This window comes from Patella vulgata, chromosome 2 (genome assembly GCF_932274485.2).
Source record: "Patella vulgata chromosome 2, xgPatVulg1.2, whole genome shotgun sequence".
NCBI classification, from domain to species: domain Eukaryota; kingdom Metazoa; phylum Mollusca; class Gastropoda; family Patellidae; genus Patella; species Patella vulgata.
In genome coordinates this window covers 81274718-81298323 of record NC_065880.2, presented here as the reverse complement: position 1 = coordinate 81298323, position 23606 = coordinate 81274718, and the positions used below count along the sequence as shown (strand labels likewise).

General features: G+C 35.4%; 1 protein-coding gene across 1 annotated transcript in view; it reads left to right on the top strand.

The window, feature by feature from the left end:
* Positions 1-333: 333 nt before the first annotated feature.
* The window catches only part of LOC126810369 (serine/threonine-protein kinase LATS1), a 29312-nt gene continuing 6039 nt past the window's right edge, over positions 334-23606 (top strand). Inside the window, exons 1-4 of the mRNA XM_050535394.2 lie at positions 334-452; positions 2991-3880; positions 19514-19634; positions 20486-23167. Of these exons, the coding sequence (XP_050391351.1) occupies positions 3500-3880; positions 19514-19634; positions 20486-23167 (3184 nt within the window). The 5' untranslated portion in view covers positions 334-452; positions 2991-3499. The remainder of the gene's footprint in view (positions 453-2990; positions 3881-19513; positions 19635-20485; positions 23168-23606) is intronic.

Sequence of the window (23606 nt, the reverse complement as noted above, 5' to 3'; positions counted from 1 at the left end):
TTCAATGAGAAAATTGTTTCTTCTATTTTTGAGTGGCATATTCTCTGCTCACGTGGTCTAGCTATATAAAAATATAGCGGGCCAGTTCACTTTGGAATGTCAACAATGTTGGAGGGCGTGGCTTATGTCAATCACGTTATAACTCCCAATGTCGAGACGGGTCTATTCAATAACAGGGTTGCACAGGTGTGTATCATTTTACTCAATGTCCGCAAAATGGAAATTAGAAAACTAACTATCTAGTTCCGTCAGTCCGCCATTCTCAGTATTTTGGTTCTGTTCTAAAAAGCTAAAATTTAAATGTGGTATTCTAATTTGGAAATATTCCAGAACGAGGTCAGTTAAATATGTACAACCTAACACCCCTCATTCGTGCCATATTGTAAGTTAGTCTAAAACCTTAGTCGTTGAAGGGAGAGTTCAGGGTTAGGAATATCAGCGAAGTTTTTCGCGTAAGTATTATCGAAACTATTACTAATTTATTTGTGATAAAATTACATGATTTAAGCTACAGTTGGGTGTATTTTTTGTCCAACTTTACCCGTGTTAAGGTAGATTTTGGGTGACTTTCTGTTAGCTATGTAGCGGTCTATGATAACAAATAAAATGGCCGCCGAAACAGACTTGCTTGTCAAACGCGGTTCTTTCTTATTACATAGATATGTGTCATAGGTATTTATTTGAGCAAATAACTCCCACTGTGAATTAGTATACTATATATGCACGCTGGATTCATATTACAGGAATGTCAACATGACAGACTTGATAATTTCCACCAAATAACTCACTTGATCAAAGAAAAAAAATGTTACAAATTCTCTACGTATCAACTATCATGCTAGTTGGCAAGGTGGTTCAGATTCATTCAAGCGATGCGCATTAAAGTTAAAACCATTCCGTGTTGGCTCGTCGCGCAAATGTCTTATTTTGATTATTTTTTAATTCTGGTGTGTTAGGGTTTTAAAACTTTGGCTATTTTTATATTGTGAAGCATGCAAGTTGCAGTGCAAACGTATCCCTGGATGACTAGTATTATATACAAATGCCCTCGATAGAAGAATGCGCAACCATGTCACAGGTAATTTTTAAAGAGACGGTCGAATGTTCGGAAGAAGAAACAAAAAAATAATTACAGGCCAATATACATGTATATAACATTTCATTCACCATATATTTATTTTATTAGTTCATTAACAAAATATTTCCATGTAATAGAGTAACATTTCAAGATTTTAACTCATTAGTATGGTATAATTAAATCCACAAATTCTCAAGTAATCATTTCAGAACTGAGAAATCCTCTTAACCCAATTAATGAACAATATTTTATTATCAAAAAAAACCCTACTGCTACTGCAGATAATTAGTCTAAAAGGGGTTTGGGGATAATTTAATCACAGAGCTGAATGGTTGATGATCCATGAACAAGGGGTTGATTAAATGGGATTAATTAGAATTTTTTTGTTGATCTGATTAATGGGGCCAAACAATAACCTTGAAGTTTCTTTCTTTAATCTGCTTTTATCTTTCACTGAACATTGAATGATACAAATCAACAGACTAAACCTGGTCTATATATACATGTATATACTGGTGTGTACAGTTCACACAATATCAGATGTTGTACAATTTTTTAAAACAGTTTTAAGGAATTATGTGTTAAACAAGGCAGAGTGCACAACTAGGATACATTCCAGGTCTTTTTTTTTTAAACAATATTTTATTCACAGGATACCAAAACAAGCCAAAGATTTATATAAATCGGCTTCCCATAAGCAAGAAACATAAATGATATAAACATATATTATAATTATCAATATATAATAAGATTATAGGAAGAATATAAACAAGTTTTAGCTAGCATCAGGACCAAGAAGGGTTCGATAATTCCAGGTCTTATGGGTATACATGTACCTAAGTAATTGATTTTGAAAGATGACATACATGTACATGTATATACATAGTATTGAATTGTATTATATATCCTTCTTGTAATGTTAGAAATAAAATAGGCCTGGTTTCTTTGATTTAAGTACGTACCCAACAGTTGAACTTGATAGATTTGTATGATGTTTATTTTATGTGACTGTAGATTCATTCCACAGGGGTATGTTACACCTCTTATCTCTTACCTTGATCATCAGAGTATGTACAGGGGTATTTTACACCTCTACATGTAACTCTTACAATGGTCATCAGACTCTATACTTCATTTTTAAACTGTTTTTATGTTTATATGCACAGTACTAGCTAGGCTAATTGTATAAAATGTCTTGTCTTGTTGGAATGTTACAAGAATTTAAAGGAGCTAAATTGCTAATATTTGGGACCTAGAAATTAACACAAATGGGTCGCATATAATAATGAAATATGAATGTATATAGACTGAATTACATTCATTTCTGTCTGTTTTTACTGTAATTTCAAATCAGTTATGTTCGGTGATATGCGCCAAAGTCTCAATTAAATGACAATCTTTAGCGTCTGGTTATTCCAGTTTACACTGATTGTTTTTATTGCGCATGCTCTCCAGATAAGAATATAGCGTCACCATTTGACATGACTTGTGGAATATGTCTAGCCTCGTTCTTTGAGTCCCTTGTTCCAAATGGCGCTGAAACGCATTATGGTAAAAAAAAATGTTTATTTTGTCTTGAATATTGGATATCAGAAGCCCATCTTTTCCCTGTAAGATCTCAAGACCAATGTTGATTTAAATTGACAAATAATTTGTGTTTTCAATGTCGAAGATTTTGGATGATATTGAGTTAGAGACTTAGCTACTTTAAAGGACTATACTTCTTGAATTAGGCAGACTGAAACAATTACAGAATACTATCTTTTATCCAAAGCAGTCAGTCCACGGACCCATTCATGACAAAAACAGCAATGGGATGAAAAAGAAATATGAAAAATATAATGATATAAGTACAAAATGTATGATGTCATTACACTGTGTTTTAATTTGTTTATTAACTTTATAATTTCAGTGTGCGCCAAGGTCTAGTAAGTGTGAAAAAGACCGCTAAAAGGAATTTAGAAAAAAGCTCTGTAAATCGACGTCAAACCGGAAAGGAATTTGACATCGCACCAAATAAGGACCACCACTGTTTGATCCCATTTTATGTGGTGGAATATTATATTTTTTTCGCTTGAATCTCCCCGGAACTATTTTATGTTATTGACAACCTTGTCAGGAAACCTTCAAGTTCAACAAAGTGTGAAGAAGAAGTGTGCATTAGTCAGTTATTTGTTCAGGATATATCACTGTATATACCATGGTTATATTGCCCAGTTGAATCATATCTTCCCCAGTATCAACTGTGAGTTATAGTGTATATTAACCAGGGAATATAGGGATAGTATATAGATATAACCATGTAAACTGGGTGTATAATGGACAATTTGTACAGGATTCATGTACAATTTGTATATATGTATCAATCCAAGGATTTAGGATCTTTTTCTGTAGTTAATTTCGTGTGTTTGGAATTTCCCTATGAGTCGAAGAGAAGAAGACTCGTCGGGTAGAAGACCGCTACTCTTTACGTTCGTCGGCAATAACCGTCAAATGTTGCAGGAAATCCGCGACAATTTAAGTCACTTGCGGAAAACGGAAGGGGATGAGAGGAATACATTACAAGCTAATATTGAACTATCGCAAAGTACGCCCAATTTATTGGATAAATCTACGAGTGGGAAAATGACCCGGTTAAACTACCACCAGAAGGCGCTAGCGGAGATAGCGGAGAGTTTACGACCGTACCAGACCGTTAGTAGTGACACGAGCAGTACAAGTAGTGCATGTTCGACCGTAAATGGAGATATAGACGTGAATAGACAGATGTTGTCACAGCTTGTTCATCTAGGTCACGATGAGGTAAGATTTATTAAAACATATAATTACATTCTTCTTTCACATATTTACTGTTCATTGTTGACTGTAATCGATCAATGATGGTAATGTATATTACATGTATAATACATAAGGTACAATTTTATGGATACACAATTACTGGGTTTACTATTAAGCGACATTTCGACGCTGTGTATCCATAAAATTGTACCTTGTGTTAATATGTTCAATTACTAAATGCCAATCAAAGAAGATATATTATACATGTAAGACAAACCAGTGGACAATATACACAATATATACAAGGCATTTCAAGCAATTGATATTGCTACAAACACTGATCAAATGACTGATAAAATGACAGGTTCCAAATTGTTCCTGCTGAAACTTGATCTTGTGCCTGGCAATGTCTGTGACAACAGGTGTCTTATAATCAGGCCTAGTGTACAATGTATGGATGTTAGAGTCTTTAAATCCAGGCCTAGTGTATAATGTCTGTAATGAGTGAGTATACATTATCCCAGGCCTAGTGTATAATGTTTGTAATGATTGAGTGTATCCCAGGCCTAGTGTACAATTTCTGTAAGGAGTGAGTGTATCCCAGGCCTAGTGTACAATTTCTGTACCGTCTTCATTAGCCCAGTATAGGAGCAGAACAGTAGGACGTTAAACCCCATTTCATTTCATTTCATTTACAATTTCTGTAATGAGTGAGTATATCCAGGCCTAGTGTATAATGTTTGTAAGGAGTGGGTATATCCAGGCCTAGTGTACAATGTCTGTAATGAGTGAGTATATCCCAGGCCTAGTGTATAATGTCTGTAATGAGTGACACGTTACGGTGTTAGATTGCATAATCAGCAAATGTGAAATGACATGAAAATGAAATTTATGATTTGTTTAAATAACATTTTAGATGTCAAAGTTCACCCAAAAGTTGTTGGCCGTATTATTTTTATTACATGTATATCAGTACATACTGGTATTACAGGTTTTTTTTTATATCAGTACATATTGGTGTTAAGTTTTTATTATCAGTAGTACTACTAGTACCAGTACCGGTATATTGAAAAAGTATTTGTCTTATAGTTGTAATACCGCTTGGACTTGTATATGGATGAAGGTTTACACTTTGACTAGGGTCATTGATATCAATACATCACATATATAGCATTTTATGGCCTTGATATTTGAGTCTGATAATTAACGATCGATTCAAATAAATAAAGAAATTACAGTTTTTGACCTAATTTTTTACAAAAACTTTGTCTGAAAAAACTTGAAAGGCAATTCGAGCAGTCCAACGAAAGCCAAGCCGTCAATTTCTGCCGGACATGTTCATCCACTTACATGTATTTTAGGGCATGCAGGTAGCCTTCAATCAAGGCTAAGCCCCCAAAATGAGACATTTTTAGAATAGTGTGATTTAATACAGGTACATGTATACAAAGTATTACTAGTGACTCGATGTCTATCTATAGATTTGTATGTACATGTATCTTCCCCACCCGATTCTAACAGGTAAAATATTACAAGGTAAATTGAACAGGTGAGGAAGTATCTTGCTATCTATCACCTGACTAATACAAATACAAGATCCGAATCAGCTCAGAGCTTAATCATAAATAATGAACTCACTTCCTTCCAGCAATCTGTTTAAAATGTAAAGAATTTTTAAAAATGTAAAGAATTTTTAAAAATGTATGTTTATAATGCAAGTGATTAGGCAATTCCGAATGATAAAATGACTTACAAATCATATGGCAATAGAATTTGTCATCTGATCATATTTCCAAATTCTGAATTCAATTTTTTTTTTCACTGAATGATATTACGTAAATATTTCAAAATAAATATTAAAACACAATAAAAAATGCAGTCTTACAATTAAGTATTGGTATATTGGGCCACAATTTATTAAAATTATCCCCCTATTAGCTTAAAATGTGGCTTTGTCCTACCATCTAAATAAAACTCTGTTAACAACCAAGGATTTAATTAAGACTTAATTGTTTTAAATATAATTTTATCAGATTTTAACGGAGGGGGATGATAGTTTAAGAGAGGTTCAAAATCTTATTGATGGTGTTTTTAAGTTAAACTATTTCTAATAGTGGCAATGTACAGTTTAAGGCCTACAAAGTTTATAGGTATATGTATATAAATCCTCCTGTCAAGATTGTACATGTACTTGTAGATATATAAAGTAATATCCCCTAGGGGTCTACGTACTTCTAATTCCTTTAAACTCCCTGTGGCTGTGTTCAAAGGCCATTAAAATAATTTGAGCTTGTTAAAACACATGTTGACAGGCTAAAGGTGACATTCCAGACATTCCACACCAGCTTATTGACCATAAACACTGACAGAGTGGACATTGGTCACACTATTATTATCAGTTACCACAACATGTTATAGCTAATAGGCCCTAACTGACAGTGATCACTGATGCAAGGGAAACCATAAATAAATTAATTCAATAAACTGAAAATCATGAAAGATAAAACCTATTATTAGACTGTAATTGTAAAACTGGACAAGGGGATTAATTCAATAAACTGAGGGAAAAAAAAACCAAAAAAACTATTATTAGACTGTAAAACTGGACGAGGGGAATCGTAAATATATTAATTCAATAAACTGAAAATCCAGAAATGTGAAATATATTATTAGACTGTAAAACTGGATATGTACATGTATTGAAAACCAAGATACGTAAAATATTTTATTAGACTGTAAAACTGGATAAACAATGAAATAGAACAAAGGTATGGGAATCAATGAATAAGTTGGTCATACATGTAAGCCCAGAACAAGACTGATCGCTGATGCCAGATGCCAGGCAAACCATAAATGTATTACATGTAATTCGATAAACTGAAACAATTGAAAGATAAAACCTATTAAAAAGTATATTAGACTATGTCCAGTAAATATGTACCACTGTTTAAGAACCCTACGCTCAAGGCAATTATTGAAATGCAATTGTGCCATATGTTAGGCCCAAAATGACCTCCCCCTCCCCCTTTCCCCGTGGGCTGGCAAGCGATACTGCTTTCAAGTATCGATAATCACTGATCATCTCCAGATCAATAATTAATAATATCAGGAAAGAGTTTTTACTTACAGTTTGTTTTGGGTTACGTCATGAGGAACTATTTGCTCTCTTCATAAGCGGTGACACTTCTTAGAACTGGCAATTTTACCTTGTGGCACTGGCAGGCATCTCGCATGAAAAACAAAACGCGTGTTGAATAAATTTTCTGTTTAATACAGTTAAAGAGAGCTAGGCCCAAACATGCATTGCAAAGAATACCTTGATAAGGATCATCTTTTATGGATTTCTTCTCATAAGTGACTACCTGTACCTATAATTGCACAATTATCGATATTTTAAATCTGTATCGATTATCGATCTTCAAAATGCTTCACCGATGATTATCAGCCATGATGAATATTTTCTGCCACCAGGTTTTGTAATATTTTGAGGTTTAAAGTATGTGTAAACAGTCGTTGTTGCAGTCATTGTTTTTTAAGGCGAGTGATCGCTCTCGAGCGCCTGTTGCTCACCTGAATGTCGACCGAGGGGAGGCTTTTTTCCCTCCCCTTAAAATTGAAAATCGTTCTCCTTTACAAAGTCATTGGGGTTTATTATCATTTATAAAACCAGGAATGACCCCTTTACATAGAATTATTGATCTTCAGAACCATTTCCCATACACATAGCTAATCACTGTCCTTAATTACTAAATCACTCTCCTTAATTTCTAAATCACACTCCTTAATTTCTAAATCATTCGTCTTAACTGGGAAAGTTTTTTGAGGGGAGCGATTTTTTCAATTTGTTGATTGAGGGGAGCCTTTTTTGGCTCTCCTCTAAAATACAAAAAACAACGACTGCTGTTGTTTATATTTCAGAGGAGAGCCCAAAAAGGCTCCCCTCAATCAACAAATTGAAAAAATCGCTCCCCTCAAAAAACTCTCCCAGTTTTGATAAGAAGAGTGATTTAGAAATTAAGGAGAGTGATCTGATATTAAGAAGAGTGATTAGTTATGTGCATGGGAAATGGTTCTAAGATCAATAACTGCATGTAATGGGGTCATTCCTGGTTTCATAAATGATAATAAACCCCAATGACTATGTTTAAAAGGAGAGCGATTTTCAATTTTAATGGGAGGGAAAAAAAACTCCCCTTGGTCAACAATCAGGTGAGCTACAGGTGCTCGACAGCGATTGCTCGCCTTAAAAAACAATGACTGGTGTAAATGATCAGCCAGTTAGGTATTAAAGTAGTTATGGTCAAGTAGTTGTATTCACCACATTCCATAAATACCTGTTCCTATCACAGGATTAATTATATACACCTTCTATACACCTTGGTCACTTCAAACAGATTAGGGAACAAAGAACCACAGGTAAAAAAAACCTCGCTTGATATACTTTATGAGGTAGAACTACTGTCAGCCATACAATACATCATACCCTTATAAACATATTTTACTTCAATTGGTAAATTTCCCTTAAAATGGGGTCACTGACCCCTGATTATTTACCGATCAAGTGAATTGACAAGAACGATTAATTGTTTCTATACCTTTAACCACTTCTGACCCCTATTTTTATTTTTTTTACCAATTCTTTATTCTTGCTCCTAATAAAGGATAAAAGGTTCTTGAACAAATGAACCACATGCCTTTGGTGGTTAGTTCCCCCATTTTTCTGGAGGAAACAACTAAATTTGTTTTTTCTTTTTTGTATGAAATCAATAAAGCATGTGAACAGCTGGTCCTAGTTTTATATTTCTATTGTCAACAGGAAAGATTTTTTTTTTTATCTTACTGTATTTAAATAGATGATTACATGTTTTAAATGAATTGATGACTTTTGTGCTCAGGTTTTATTTCCCGGGATTACATAATTTAGCAGACAGGTGTAAATATGCATGTAGATTATATTGTCATTCATGTTTGATATGACTCAATATTTCATTGTTGTTGAAGATTTTGTCTTACTCATTGGTTTTAATCTTAAACCCCTAACCCTAAATTTATGGGTTTTAATCTTAAATACCTGAACCTAACCCTAACCCTAAAATGTAAAAGTGATGGAATGTAAAAGTGACGGAAATAGAAAAGGGAGTTGGATCAAACATGATTGCCATTGTCCAGTGTTGAATGAAGTTAAGGAGGGATGTGGAAATGAAGTTTAATTTCCGAAGCATATCTCATTGTTCAAGATGATTAAACATTTTCCTGCTAAAGCTAAGCAGAGCTAAACAATTTCATTGGTCAATGCTTTGGGACAAGATAACTTTGATTCTAACTGATGGAGAGTAATGAAACTTAGTGTATAGTTTCACTACCAGGTACTTTAATTCAAACCCTTGACTGAGTTAGACCATGGACATTTTATGCTTAGACTAAGTATAATCAGTTTGATGGCTTGATACTGTTTTAAAAGATAAATGTACAATTAATTCATTGGGAAATCTGCCCCACTGTTGGCTTGTTGGTATACAAGAGGGCAGTTTTGGTTGAAGATGGGTAGTTTCCTAGCAATGTTTATATTTCGTTTGTTTCTGAAGTTTGATGTCCACTTTCACCAAGGGTGATATCGTAGACAAGTGTTTCCTAAGAAACTTGCCAGAGGAAGCCACAAAATAGATTTGATCCAATGTTTTTGCAGGGAAGCGGCCAAGGTGTACATGTACAGTATTTCATCCAAAGGAGAGGCGCTGGAATGTTTCTAAATATATTTATAATTATAGACAGTTTTAGTTCGACCCTAGCTTCCTCGCCCAAGGTTAACATACATGTACCTTGAAATCAACTTGTAGAACTTACAAATGCCGTAAAATAACATTTACAGCCATCAGAAAATACAAATAAGTGAAGGGCCTTCCAGAAATCACGACACTACGGTTACCGTATAAAAGCAGGTGGGAAAAGCCGACGAAAAGCTCGCTAATTCCTTGCAGGAAGCATGGCAAAACACGATGTATTCCACGGGAAACAGGGTGGATTCTATGCGAATCTTAGCTAAAAATTGCCGCAGAATAAGCGAAATTTCATTGCAAAATCTAAGAGAATTCTGAGCATTTTTTTGTTTCACTGTGTCGTCGCGATTTCGGTCCCAAAAATTTAGGACGAACTGTAATAGTAGACATACTGTGTATATCATGTATTTATTTCACTGTTTAATAGCATAATACAATATTTATACTAAACCTAAAGTTATTGTTTATACATTGATTGACTATTATTAAATAGACAACATTGTTTCACCTGTTTGATGATAAAAAACCCTCCAGGAAATAACAAGTAGCACAAACTGTTTATTGATTATATTGGAAATATTACTAGTTGTTTCAATTGATGAACATTTCACCTCAGGCTGTTTAACTGTGTATACAATGTATACATGTATATACATCAATGATTATACAATGTAGTACTATGGACAATTCATTGATCCATACATGTACATGTACTAGTATTAGTAATATAATAGTAGTGAACCCTAACCCTAACCCTATGTGTTTGCCATTTTAACTACATGTATGTATATACACCCATTTGCATTAATATTATATATATATATATATATATATATAAATTATTTAGGGAGAGGGGTTTTACATAGGCTATGCCTGTTCCCCAATGCCATTCAGACAACCTGAATAAAATATTGTTTACAAAAAAAACTCCTAACCCTAGTACTATAATAGTACAGGTAGTCTATTCTAACACAAATAATCAAACATTTATTGTTCTCTGTGGTCAAGATGTAATCTAAATAGGGTATTATTTGTCCAAGTCTTCTTTTTAGGAAATACTAGCAGAATACCTGGCTCAATTCGCCTGGGAGCCTAAAAAATTCATGCTGGTTAATTTGATATCACATGTGGGGTTGGAGAGAGTGATTCGCCTGGGACCCAGGCCTTAAAACATTCACAGTATCATGCTGGTTAATTTGATACCATATATGTTTTGTTGGATCGTGGCAACGAAGCATGATGATCAAACATACACACACATCTTTGATTTCATTTATATAGATATAATGGGCTTTCACATCTCTCACTTTTCTGCGCCAAGTGGGCTAATGAAGATTAGCAGGCCCCATGCAGTGTGCTACATGTACATCTGCATGTTTGAGGGACTTTTTGCCCAGATGGAATCCTCCCCGAGCACATTGTATGTTTATCCAAGAATGACCAAAGTATTTTGTTGACAAGACAGTTAAAATAAATCCATTCTTTTCCTGAGTTATGACCGTATTCTGTCTCTACATGTACATGTACCACTACCAGACATGTACAGTCATACTGTATTCTAGTTATAATATTCTATAACACAAGTTTTATCCTAGTTATAATATTCTATAACTCTAGTTGTATTCTAGTTATAATATTCTATAACTCTAGTTGTATTCTAGTTATAATTTTCTATAACACAAGTTTTATCCTAGTTATAATATTCTATAACTCTAGTTACATCCTAGCTATAATATTCTATAACTCTAGTTGTATCCTAGTTATAATATTCTATAACTCTAGTAGTTGTATGATTCTATACTATAAACATTAAGTGCAACCCAGTATTTCAACACCATCTGTTATCAATATACAATGTAACAGACACCTGGTAGCAAATATTTGTGGAATTTTTCCTTTTAATGTTTCCTGGATCAATGGCTATTTTTAACCATATTACATATTTTACCTCAAGAGTATGATTTATTATTACATATTTTACCTCAAAATATTTTTTATTTATTACATATTTTATCTCAAGTATGATTTATTACAATATTATATATTTTATCTCAAGAATATGATTTATTACAGTATTACATATTTTATCTCAGAAATACATTTTATTATTACATATTTTATCTCAAAAATATGATTTATTATTACATACATGTATTTTATCTCAAATATATGATTTATTGTAGTATTACATATTTTACCTCAAGAATATGTTTTATTACAGTATTACATACTTGTATTTGACAATCAAACTTCCACAGTACTGACATTGTACCCACATATTTTCTTGTACGACAAAAATCAATTGCAGTCAAATCAAATTATTGATTTGAATAAAAAGTGATCTATTGATTTGCCCTATGAGATGAAAGTCTACTTTTATCTCAAATGTTTTATGTTTATGGATAAAATGAATTTTACTAATCTGAAAACCAGCTGTTTTCCGCAAATCTATTGCTAATATCACAGGTCTCTCTGTGCTGAAGTAAGATAAGATGGCTGCCGTGCATGTAACTAAGGCTAAAGACAACCACTCAAGTGTGTATTGGGAATTGAGCACAGCATGTTGGTATACATGTATTGAATAATCTTCTTGTGACTATGGTAACAAAACAATAACATTTTCATGTGGGATGTGTTTTAGATAAATAATGTATAATACATAATAACATTATTGAGGTACATTGTACACCATTTTATTACTGGCCTTGAAGTTTGCTACATTCATTCAAAACATGTCCGTTTCAGTATTGTTTCTGTCACACTGCCCAAGAATGCCCTTTTCTTTTTTCACTGCACGACTCTTTTTCACCAGGTAATTTGTCGCCCCGAATTCTCGCATTGTCCTTTCTATTGTAAACGGTGACAATGTCAATATTTGAACACGTTCTGCATAATTATCAGAATTCCTGTATTTGTCTTTCAATTCCGCAAACATTGCTCTGAACAATGTCAAATCTTTCATGTCTGATTCGTCATCAGATTCGGAGTTGCTGCTTTCGAGTGGCACATCATACATGTATGTGAATTCAAGGGACCTTTTTAAGACTTTTGTAGCAGATTTCCGCTTTTTCCTACCTTTCGTTTTTCGTCTTGTTTTGACTGGGGTTCCATCTAGATTAACCGATGCAGCATTAAGATCTACAAAAGAAGTGTCTGTGTTTTTTTCAGGAGAACTTGTGCTCATTTCTTCGTTATCATCAGTCGCACAACCCGACATTTCGTCAGGTACTTCATCAATTTCAGTTTGAATTTGTTTAAGTTGATTTAGCTGTATGAGACAGGCACAGCATAATTTAACACCGGGAACAAGTAGTTCTGGAGGATTGGACAATTTATCATACCTCTCTAAACTCACAACGGAAAGCGATTTTGTCCTTGCTTTGTTCGGATGATAATTGAAAGGATCACAGCACTTCCTTTGAAGCACGGAATATTTTGTTAACAATTCTTGTTCATGATGACTGCAAATGATTTTAATGTTAGCACTGTCCAGCCTACTACGCAACTTCAATACTTTGAGCTCTTGTTTATTTGTAACATTTCGAACTGCGGTTTTTCTTGTGTGAACGTGGTTATGACATGGGTTTGCATCTTGATGAAAACTGCAGTTTTCCCTGTAAAATAACAATTAAGGCAGTAAATACCTTTGATATTTCCTCAAAATGTGATAATTTTTTAAGAGAGAGAGAGAAATGGGGTTTAAGGTCCACTTGACACAAACTGGGAGAGAGAGAGAGAGAAATGGAGTTTAAGGTCCACTTGACACAAACTAGGTCATGAATCAATTTTATTTCAATAATTTGCTTGCGCGTAGGGGTCTTTAGCGGTGGGAGGAAACCGGAGGACCCAGACAAAACACATGAGGTTGGACACTCCCTGTCACTCAATGACAGCACGCACATGCTAACCATTCGGGCACCCAACCCCCTATTTTTTTTAATAAGATAGCCAGAGAGAAGATTGTGGCGACGACTAGCACTAATATTAAATCATGCTTTATGAAATTATTCTGTAATTGGTATAGTTTTGGAGGTAGTTTATAATGTACAATGTCTATTCATATCAATTAAATTTTGTTAATATCTTAAAAATTAACTCATCAAGTAACAAATTAGATGGAACTACTCACAAGGTACTGAAAGATTTCTTATGCATACTTACATTTTGATAGAAGCTTCGCTGTATCATAAATTATTCATGTAACAGTAGGTGTATCAAGACTTTCTTTGCAAATGGCACCACATGGCTAAATAGGGGATTACACTTCCTGTCCAGGGGCTACAATTACTTCCCAGGGATTCTTGAGTAGAAATAACACCATATGGCTAATTAGGGGATTACTTACATGTCACAGGAGTACAATTCCTTCTGTTTGGTAAATGGAACATATGCTCTTACTTTAAAGTCAATCTACCTAAATTCTTTTGAACACTTAAAATGTTTCTCACTATAACATAGACTATACCAATATGGTTACTTGTATAAGGTTATTGTTTACTTCAATATGCTACATTCATATTTCATGTGGCACATATACATGTAGCAGATCATGACTAGTTACATGTAGCAGATCATGACTCCTACTAGTATTACACAATTTTTTTTTCTCTGGGTTATATTCCTGATTGTTTGTCTTTCAATTTTGAGTGAAATCTGTATCACTACAGGCCCGGAACTGTACAGCATAGTGGACACTTACGGCTAGCATCATGTGTGGATATATGACTATGATTTTACAGGCTTATAATTGATACTATACATGTACCTCCAATTTTTGAATATTGTGTAGAAAACATCTTTGGCTAATTTTTTCATGAATGTTAATCTCAAGGTCACACATTCCACAAGGTCAAATTTAACATCAATAGATCTTCACACTTCAAAATTCACCCATGTCAAATAAGGAAATATTTGGAATCTTTGTGGAATTCCCATTCCAGAAATACTAATTTTAGAAATTTTCACCAATTGGTTACCATCTGTGTAAATGTACATGTTATTGTTCTTGTGATACACTTGTGGCAGAACATCTGATACCATCTACAGTATTGTAGTGTGTATAAGTTGACAGTAGATGTACATGTAGTATGAGATATACACTGGTTTAAACAAGATAAAGAGTTGACAGTTCTCACTATAATTGTTAAAAATTAATTAACGTAAATAGAAAATGCTGAAAATTTCAGTCAAATTGCCCCACTCTGAACCAAGATATTAGCTTTTGAATTTTAGGCTAACCTCGATCATCATTTCTAAAGTCGGTACAATAAAAAACAATCCATTTTTCAATTTAGTTAATTTTCAAAAAATGTATTTCAATTATATCACAGGCTAGCGATGACCTCGAGAGTTGATTATGGTCTGTATAAGTTATTTAATGTCGAATTAATAATTAAGATAACATTTCAGGCATACAGAAAGACCTACAATAGGCAGATTTAGCTCTTGCATAATTTATGCTTAAAAAAATAATGGCTGTGTTGAGATGATGACTAGTCTGGTCTATATATAGAATCTCTCTGATTACAGGACATGCTTTTAGTATACAATATCACTATAAGTCTCTGTGCTATCCATTCAACAGGTTGGGGGTGGGGGTGGGGTGGATCCAGGGTGCCATCTATCATTCTATGTTATTCAGGAGGCTGGGTGGGGTGATTTTCAGGGTGCACTCTGTCCACTGTGGGGCGTGGTATTCAGGATGCCATGCAAGGAAAAGCATTGAGACATTTGGATGAGGTGAAAAACTGAAGTCCCATCTGCCATCTATAAATGTAAAAGAAGACTTGACAGTAGGAATTTGAAATAAAGTATGTTAAAGATCCCTGGCAGAGTAGACTGTACCATTTCATTTCATTTAAAAAAAAAACAGCCAACAACACAGTCTTATATTATACTTCAGTGTAGGGATACATTTTACTCTGTTACCAGTACATGTATGGGGCCGGTTATGTGTAGGTGCTGTGCATGGGGCAGAGTATATGTAGGTGCTGTGTATGGGGGCAGGGTATACATAGGTGCTGTGTATAGGACAGGGTACATGTCTAGGTGCTGTGTATGAGGCTACAGGTATATGTAGGTGCTGTGTATGAGGAAGGGTGCATGTATGTTATTATTTCTAGATCACCTGATACCACTTCATATAACTAACAATCTTATAGACCACCTGATATCACTTCTTATAGCTAACAATCTCATAGACCACTTGATATCACTTCAGCTAACAATCTTATAGACCACCTGATACCACGTAAGACCACCTGATACCACGTCATGTTTATATAGAGTACATGTATAAGTAAAGTTAGATATTAGATATGTGTGGTTATATATTAGTATGAGAGAGAGAGAGTATTATTATACACCACTTGCTGTCTGTGAACCTGTATACCCATACCTGCAGTACATGTCTACATGTATATACCCTACCTGTACTATATGTAATCAGGTATTTAATAGAGTTGTAAGAACATGAGTCATAGATCTATAAATACACACCTGGTATACAGGTATACAGGCATATCTACACCTACTTACATCATCTCTATCTCTATCTCTGAGTCTTATAGGGGGTGGGGGGTGGATGGCCGAATGGTTAGCACGAGCGCGCTGTCATTGAGTCAACTGGCAGGGTTTCGATTCTCTGGTTGTACGTGACAAGGAGTAGGGTCGCCTGTCCAACCTCATGTGTTTTCTCCAGGTCCTCCGGTTTCCTCCCACTTTTAAAGACCCCCACACGCAAGCGAATTATTGAATTAAAAAAAAATTGAACCATATGTTAGTCCCTAAATGACCTAGTTTGTGTCAAGTGGAAGTTAAACCCCATCTCTCTCTCTCTCTCTCTCTCTCTCTCTCTCTCTCTCTCTCTCTTTCCATCTTGTACAGATAGTAGAGTAATCTGCAGGCAACAAACTAGACAAGACTACTGTAAATAAAGTATAACCATGTAATCCAGTTTCAGGGACTAACGCTTCCAACTCATTACAATAATTCATGATTTTTTTATTAATGTGTGCTCTAGTCTGAAATTCTTCTTTTTCTCGATCTCTGTATTAATTTTCAAGAAACATTTGCAAGTAAATAAGTTACAAATTATAAGTCTGAATCAATTTTAAGAAATGAAATGGGGTTTAACGTCTTACTGTTATGCTCGGACTGGGCTAATGAAGACGGGGAATCAATTTCAAGTGTGGTACATGTAGCTCAGTTTTCAAGGATGGCAGTTCTAAGTTTAAAAGAATGCTAAGAAGAGTGGCAAAATGCCATTCCTTAATGAACTGTGGGAAACACAGTCTAATGTAAAATGTATTTTGGTAGATTCACATTGGTAGAAAACATTATTCCATAAAATTCCGTGAACCAACAACAAAATTAATTGAGAAACACAGTGTAATTAATGTAGACAATAGTTTGGAAGGGTTACTGTACATCACATATAAATGTATTTTACTTTTTGTTTACATTACCTAATATTATATATAATTCATTGTCATGGTAATCTATCATTCTAAGAATGTATATATCCAAAATTATTAGCAAAACTGCACTACTTTGTTTCATGGTAAACGATAACAATATAAAAGGTATGCCGAAGCAAACTGATTTCAACACTGGTTTAATAACATTTTAACATTTTAAATGTACATGTATGGTATTTTCAATATTTTATATATACATGTATACATTATTAATATCTGAAGATGCCTATACTATAGAAGGCAGACAGCTACAGTAGCTTATATAATTTAATGTATGTCAGAATGAAGTAAAATGTAGAATTTTTTACCTGGACATATTTTTTATTTATTTATGCATTAAACATAGACGTACTTGTACTTTATCTACTTTAATACAATGTATATATAAATGAAATGAAATGAAATGGGGTTTAACGTCCTACTGTTCTACTCCTTTTGCCCGGGTAGCGGCACTATCGCCTACTCTTATATCGAATTCCAACTGCCAAGGGATCTTTTACGTGCATTCCAATGTTTACACGGGACCTCGGTTTTTCGTCTCATCCGAAGGACTAGACAGCTGTCCTTGTCAGGCCCTCCGTCCTGCATCACTGACAAGGGGACACCAAGTCAGAAAATCGGGATGAACTTTCTCGGCCAATGCAGGGATCAAACAATTTAATATATATATATTTTAATGTAAAAACTGTAGTTACCGGTAAACAAATTGATGTACATGTATGTAAACCTTTATCACAGTAGTTCTAGCAGGCGATACTGCTTTAAAAATATCAATAATTGTCGACCATCCGCCGATTAATAATCAATAATGTCAGGGACTTGTTTGTACTTACAGCTTGTTTTGAAAACCTTCATATATGTGTATACATGTAGAATTTATTTCATTGATTTGACAATAAATGATAGCATTCCATACCAAAACCAACATTTTGAAACTTAATCAACTTGGGTTGCGTTCACAGAGGTTAAATATAGGTGCTAATACATGTATGTGCATCACTACATGTAGTTCTACTAAAGTATTACCTGTTTAATACAAACAAAATAATTCAAGCCCTCCTATTCCAGACTCCAAGTTCACAAAGTATACTCAGACTTAAGTTAAGAATTTACTCAAAATTGTTGGCCTTATTTTAACTAAAATAACAAATTCTGTTGTTTTAATGTATCAAATACATCAATAAGAAACTATGTTCAATGTTTTGTGTTTCTGGATCAAAGATATTTCTCATAAACAGTGATTGAGTAAATTCATAAATTAAGTCTGAGAATACTTTGTGAACTCATGAGTCATATATAAATTTATGAAAATGACTTCCCCAACTGGTCTAGTCTACCCTACTCCCAAAAGAGGCCGACAATGGAGAAGATACAACATTCCATGTTTCTAGTGATCTGCCCCTCTCTAGATAATATTTATGACTATAAAGAATGTTTAAGAAGTTATAAATAGCCATGACCTTGATAGTTGACTATTGATGAAGTAGACTAGGTATTGTTGTTTACTTTCTATATGGTTGATATTCATGGTATGTAGGATATAGAAACTATACAAATAAACAAGCCCAACATACCACAATAAATGGCTATAACATAGCAGAATAAACGGCCCCAACATACAAGAAGAAATGGTCCCAACATACCAGAATAATCGGCCCCAACATACCACAATAAATGGCCCCAACATACCACAATAAATGGCCTCTATATACATGTACCAGAATAAATGGCCCCAACATACCAGAAAAAACGGCTAAACGGCCCCAACATACCAGAATAAATGGCTGCAACATACTAGAATAAACCTTATAAAGCCCCAATACAGCAGAATAAATGGCCCCATCATAGCAGAATAAACCTTAAAGCAACATACCACAATAAACCGCCCCAACATATCAGAATAAACGTTTATGCGGTGTATTTCTCTTCTCCATTTCTATTTGTTTCTTTTTGGTTTGGTTCTGCTGCACTTTCTATTCAAACTTGAATCCAGAAATTGAAGGCTTGTTTTAGTTAAACATTATGCAAGAGCTATATATGCCTATTTCAGGTCTTTCTTTAGGCTTGAAATGTTATATAAATTATTAATTGACATTGACAAGAACATAATCAATTCTCAATGCCATCGCATAGTCTAGATTTTCAATAGATTTAAATGCGTTAAGATAAAAATGGATAATCGAGTCTTTGTTTATCATCATAACAAAGGTAGCAATGACAATCAAGCCTACACTATTCTTCTAACAACGATAACAAGGCTCAGAGCGAATTAATTTGACTGAAATTTTTTAACATATCTCCTTTTCATTATCTAGTTTTAATTATTAAAGCGAGAACTCTCAGCTCTTTATCCAAATCTTACATAATGTCCCTTTAATGTTATTATTGTTGATATTTTACAGGAGATAGCCAGTAGAGCATTAAAATTATGTAATAATAGAAGTGTTGAAACTGCTGAGGCGGTGATGTCCAGATTAAAGAAACATGTTGAAGGCAGGAATGGGAATAGTAAAATTTCATCAGGTAGGTCAGTCATTCTACTCTCCTTGATTATTAAACACAGAGCCACAGTTGAGGCTCCAGTGTTTTATTCCCCCATAGCTCATCTTCATTAACCAAGTTAGTGCTGCATGACGCTCATCTTCATTAGCCAGTTTGGTGCTGCATGGCGTATGCTCATCTTCATTAGCCAGGTTTGTGCTGCAAAAAAGAGTGTCAAACCACATTTTATTTCATACTTGATGGAACAAGATTACTGAGTTTGATAGTTTGCATCTATTATAGTCCAGAACAGTAGGATGTTAAACCCCATTTCATTTCTGTTATTTTCCGGAACAGTAGGACGTTAAACCCCATTTCTATTATATTCCTGAACAGTAGGCTGTTAAACTCATTTTTCCAGGTCCTCCAGTTCCCTCCCATTGCTAAAGACCCCTACACACTAGCAAATTATTGAAATAAAACAGAACCGTATGTTAGTCCCAAAATGACCTAGTTTGTGTGTAGTGGATTTCTATTGTGGGTTTTTCCGGGTCCTCCAGTTTCCTCCCATTGCTAAAGACCCCTACGCACTAGCAAATTATTGAAATAAAACAGAACCATATGTTAGACCCAAAATGACCTAGTTTGTGTCGAGTGGATGTTAAACCCCATTTCTCTTTGCTCTTTCTTTAAATGCTCAGCATTGACATTGGGGACAATGGTAGACTCTGAGGTTACATGTAATTATGTGACATTGGGGATGACATTGGGCTCTGAAATCATGTGAAACTGAAGGTAATGAGAGGTTCTGAAGCAACAATCGTGTAAACCCACACATAGCACAGTTTTAACAAATCAAATAAATTTACACTTTTCTTCTTTTTATTTTCCAGCTCTTGGACAATATCCAAAGGTGAATCGTAAACAAAGTTTTGAAAGTAAATATGGTCCAAGTAGTCCTGCTGCATCAGATACTAACAGTGTACGTTCAGATAGTCCCGGACTTAACACACATCCTCAGCGTCATCTCATTATAGAGAACCTCAAACCAATGGCTAACGGACACCAGACTCCTCCTCCTTTACCGCCTAGAGTGCCAATAGCACCACCATTAACGCCACCTAGAGGACAGACACCGCCACCAGGTGACCTTCTTCAGGTTCCTTTTCAAGGCCAGATAAATAGTGGCATTCAATCAGCATCTCAACCAGCCGTTATTCCTGCTGGTCACGTTCAACATATGATAAAGCTCATGTCTCCGACAGGCGTACCGAGAGAGAACACAGCAGCCAATCAACAGGCTTTATTCCGCTCTCATTTTGTTCAACAACAATCTCCATCTCCGACCCCAAGTCCTAACGGCAATGCTTCCATAATTCCTCAACAAAGTATGAATCCGGTGACTTCATTGAGTCGATCAGTTTACGGGCATAATGGACAGTCTCGCCCCCTGACTCATCAGTTACAGAGAGGGACTCTCACTCATAATGGTACAACCAATACCATATCACAGTCATCGGGCGTCACTGCACCACGCGTGACAATAAAAATGGCACACGCTCAGAATCAATTCAGTCAAGCTCCATCAAGACAACCTCCAAATGTAGTTCATATTCCCGGTAATGGTCACCATGAACATTCTCATTTGATAACATCACAAGTTGCTGCGGAGTATGACATCCATGGCAACATGCAGAACAAGATTCCCACTTCCAATGACGGAAAGATTCAACTTAATTTACCTAAACAAGTGACAGTGGCTCCTTCTCCTGTTCCGGCCGCAGTTCGGGCCTGGGGAACCAGTCACGCACCGATTATCATGCACTCTGTAAAAAGTAAAGAAGTTCAGAAACCTGTCCCTCAAACAGCAACGGTACCAACTGTGCCCCCTGCAAACAATCCAGCTTCTTCTACACCCAACTACATATCTTCAGTTCAGACTCAAGTTAATGGAAACTCTGTCGCTCAAAATATGACGGCACAACAAGTCAACAATAATAATAATAATAACTTACATAATGTCCAGATTCATTTTAAACGACAAAATGGTCTGAACATGTTGACGCCAGAACAGTTAGCGGCCATACAATCGCAACAAACTCAAATACAGATCCATATTCAAAATCAAGCTGCAGGAGTCCATAATAATCCACAAAACCACATACAGAGTGTTCAGATACAGAACATGCAGCAAGGTCTACAACCTAATTATGATTTTTATGGACCAAGATCCTGGCCCGACACACCTGGTTCAACACCACGATCTGATTCTCCCGTATCACGGGCCACGAATCAATCTCCGCTCTCTGTGTTATCTACAACTTCATCTCCGTCAACTAATTCTGATATACCCGACAAACCCCCTCCTCCTTACCCTGGCAGATCGTATGCTACTTATGGACATTTACAAGGTCAAGGTCAACCACCGTTACCTCCACGAGTGCCTTTACAACCACATGGTATGAAGCCGGCCCCTCAACTTCAGTCATCTTACCCTAATCCCCATCACATGATTACCATCCCGCCCGGACAGATGTCATCTGTTCACACCAATCAATCTAATGCTCAACAACCCTCCACAATAGTTCATCCCAATGCAATGTCTAATCATCAGTGGTTGGAGAACGGTTCGTCGGAAAAACCCCCTCCACTCCCGCCTCCGCCCCAATCTCGGAATCCTCCGCAAAATAGACTCAAAAACAATCAAAATAACTGTAATAACTGTCAACATTCCTTAGAACAAGGTGACGACACTGACACCGATACAGTGTCGTCTGACACGTCATGTCAAGAGACTCATCGTTGTATGTCGCCGATTCCAGAAAGACGTCCGGAAGCGCGAGAACGAGATCAGTTACGACGTGATACAAAAGTTCGTAATTATTCTCCGCAAGCTTTCAAATTTTTCATGGAGCAGCATGTGGAAAATGTGTTAAAATCTCACGACCAACGTTTGCATCGCAGATATCAACTAGAAAACGAGATGACAAAGGTTGGACTTTCAGAAGAAGCTGCGACTCAGATGCGTCGCATGTTGCATCAAAAAGAATCAAATTATATCCGCTTAAAGCGTGCAAAAATGGACAAATTAATGTTCGATAAAATAACGACTTTAGGGGTGGGGGCATTTGGTGAAGTGACTTTAGTTTGTAAACGCGACCCGAAAACTCTGTATGCTATGAAAACACTGCGTAAAAATGATGTGATAAAACGCAATCAAGTGGCTCATGTGAAAGCGGAAAGAGATATTTTAGCGGAAGCAGACAATGAATGGGTAGTAAAATTATACTATTCATTTCAAGATCGTGATAACTTATATTTCGTAATGGATTATGTACCAGGCGGTGATTTGATGGGTCTTTTAATTAAAATGGAGATCTTGGAAGAAAGCCTGGCAAGGTTTTATATAGCTGAATTAGTTCTGGCTATTGAAAGTGTTCATAAAATGGGATTTATACATCGTGATATTAAACCAGATAATATTCTAATCGACCGGGATGGGCATATTAAACTCACAGATTTTGGATTATGTACAGGATTTCGCTGGACCCATAATTCGAAATATTATCAAAAAGGTAGGTCATTTATTCACTTTTTAATTTGAACAGGCTTGGGATATAGAATCAATCTGACTAAAACACAGATCCTAATTCGTTTCGTTTTATAGTTCAAAATTTCATTTTACTTGTCTTTACTACCCGGTACCAGCGTTCTGGTTAGCCAATGAAACTGTCTGTTACGGTGAGTTCTTGGCGTGCTATGCACGTAACTGTTGGTAAACCACTAGAAACGTCAACGCTGATTGATTAATCAATGTCTGACGTCATAGGGTCAAAAGCCGGTTTTACGACCCCTGATGCGACCTTCCACTACAACCAGTCACATTTGCATGTTTTGTAGGCCATCGAAAGTATAAAAAAACGAAATGAAATATAGATCTGTATTTTAATCAGATTGGATAGAATAAGGTACATGTATTTCAAATATTTTCACCGAAAATCACTTAAAATTGAT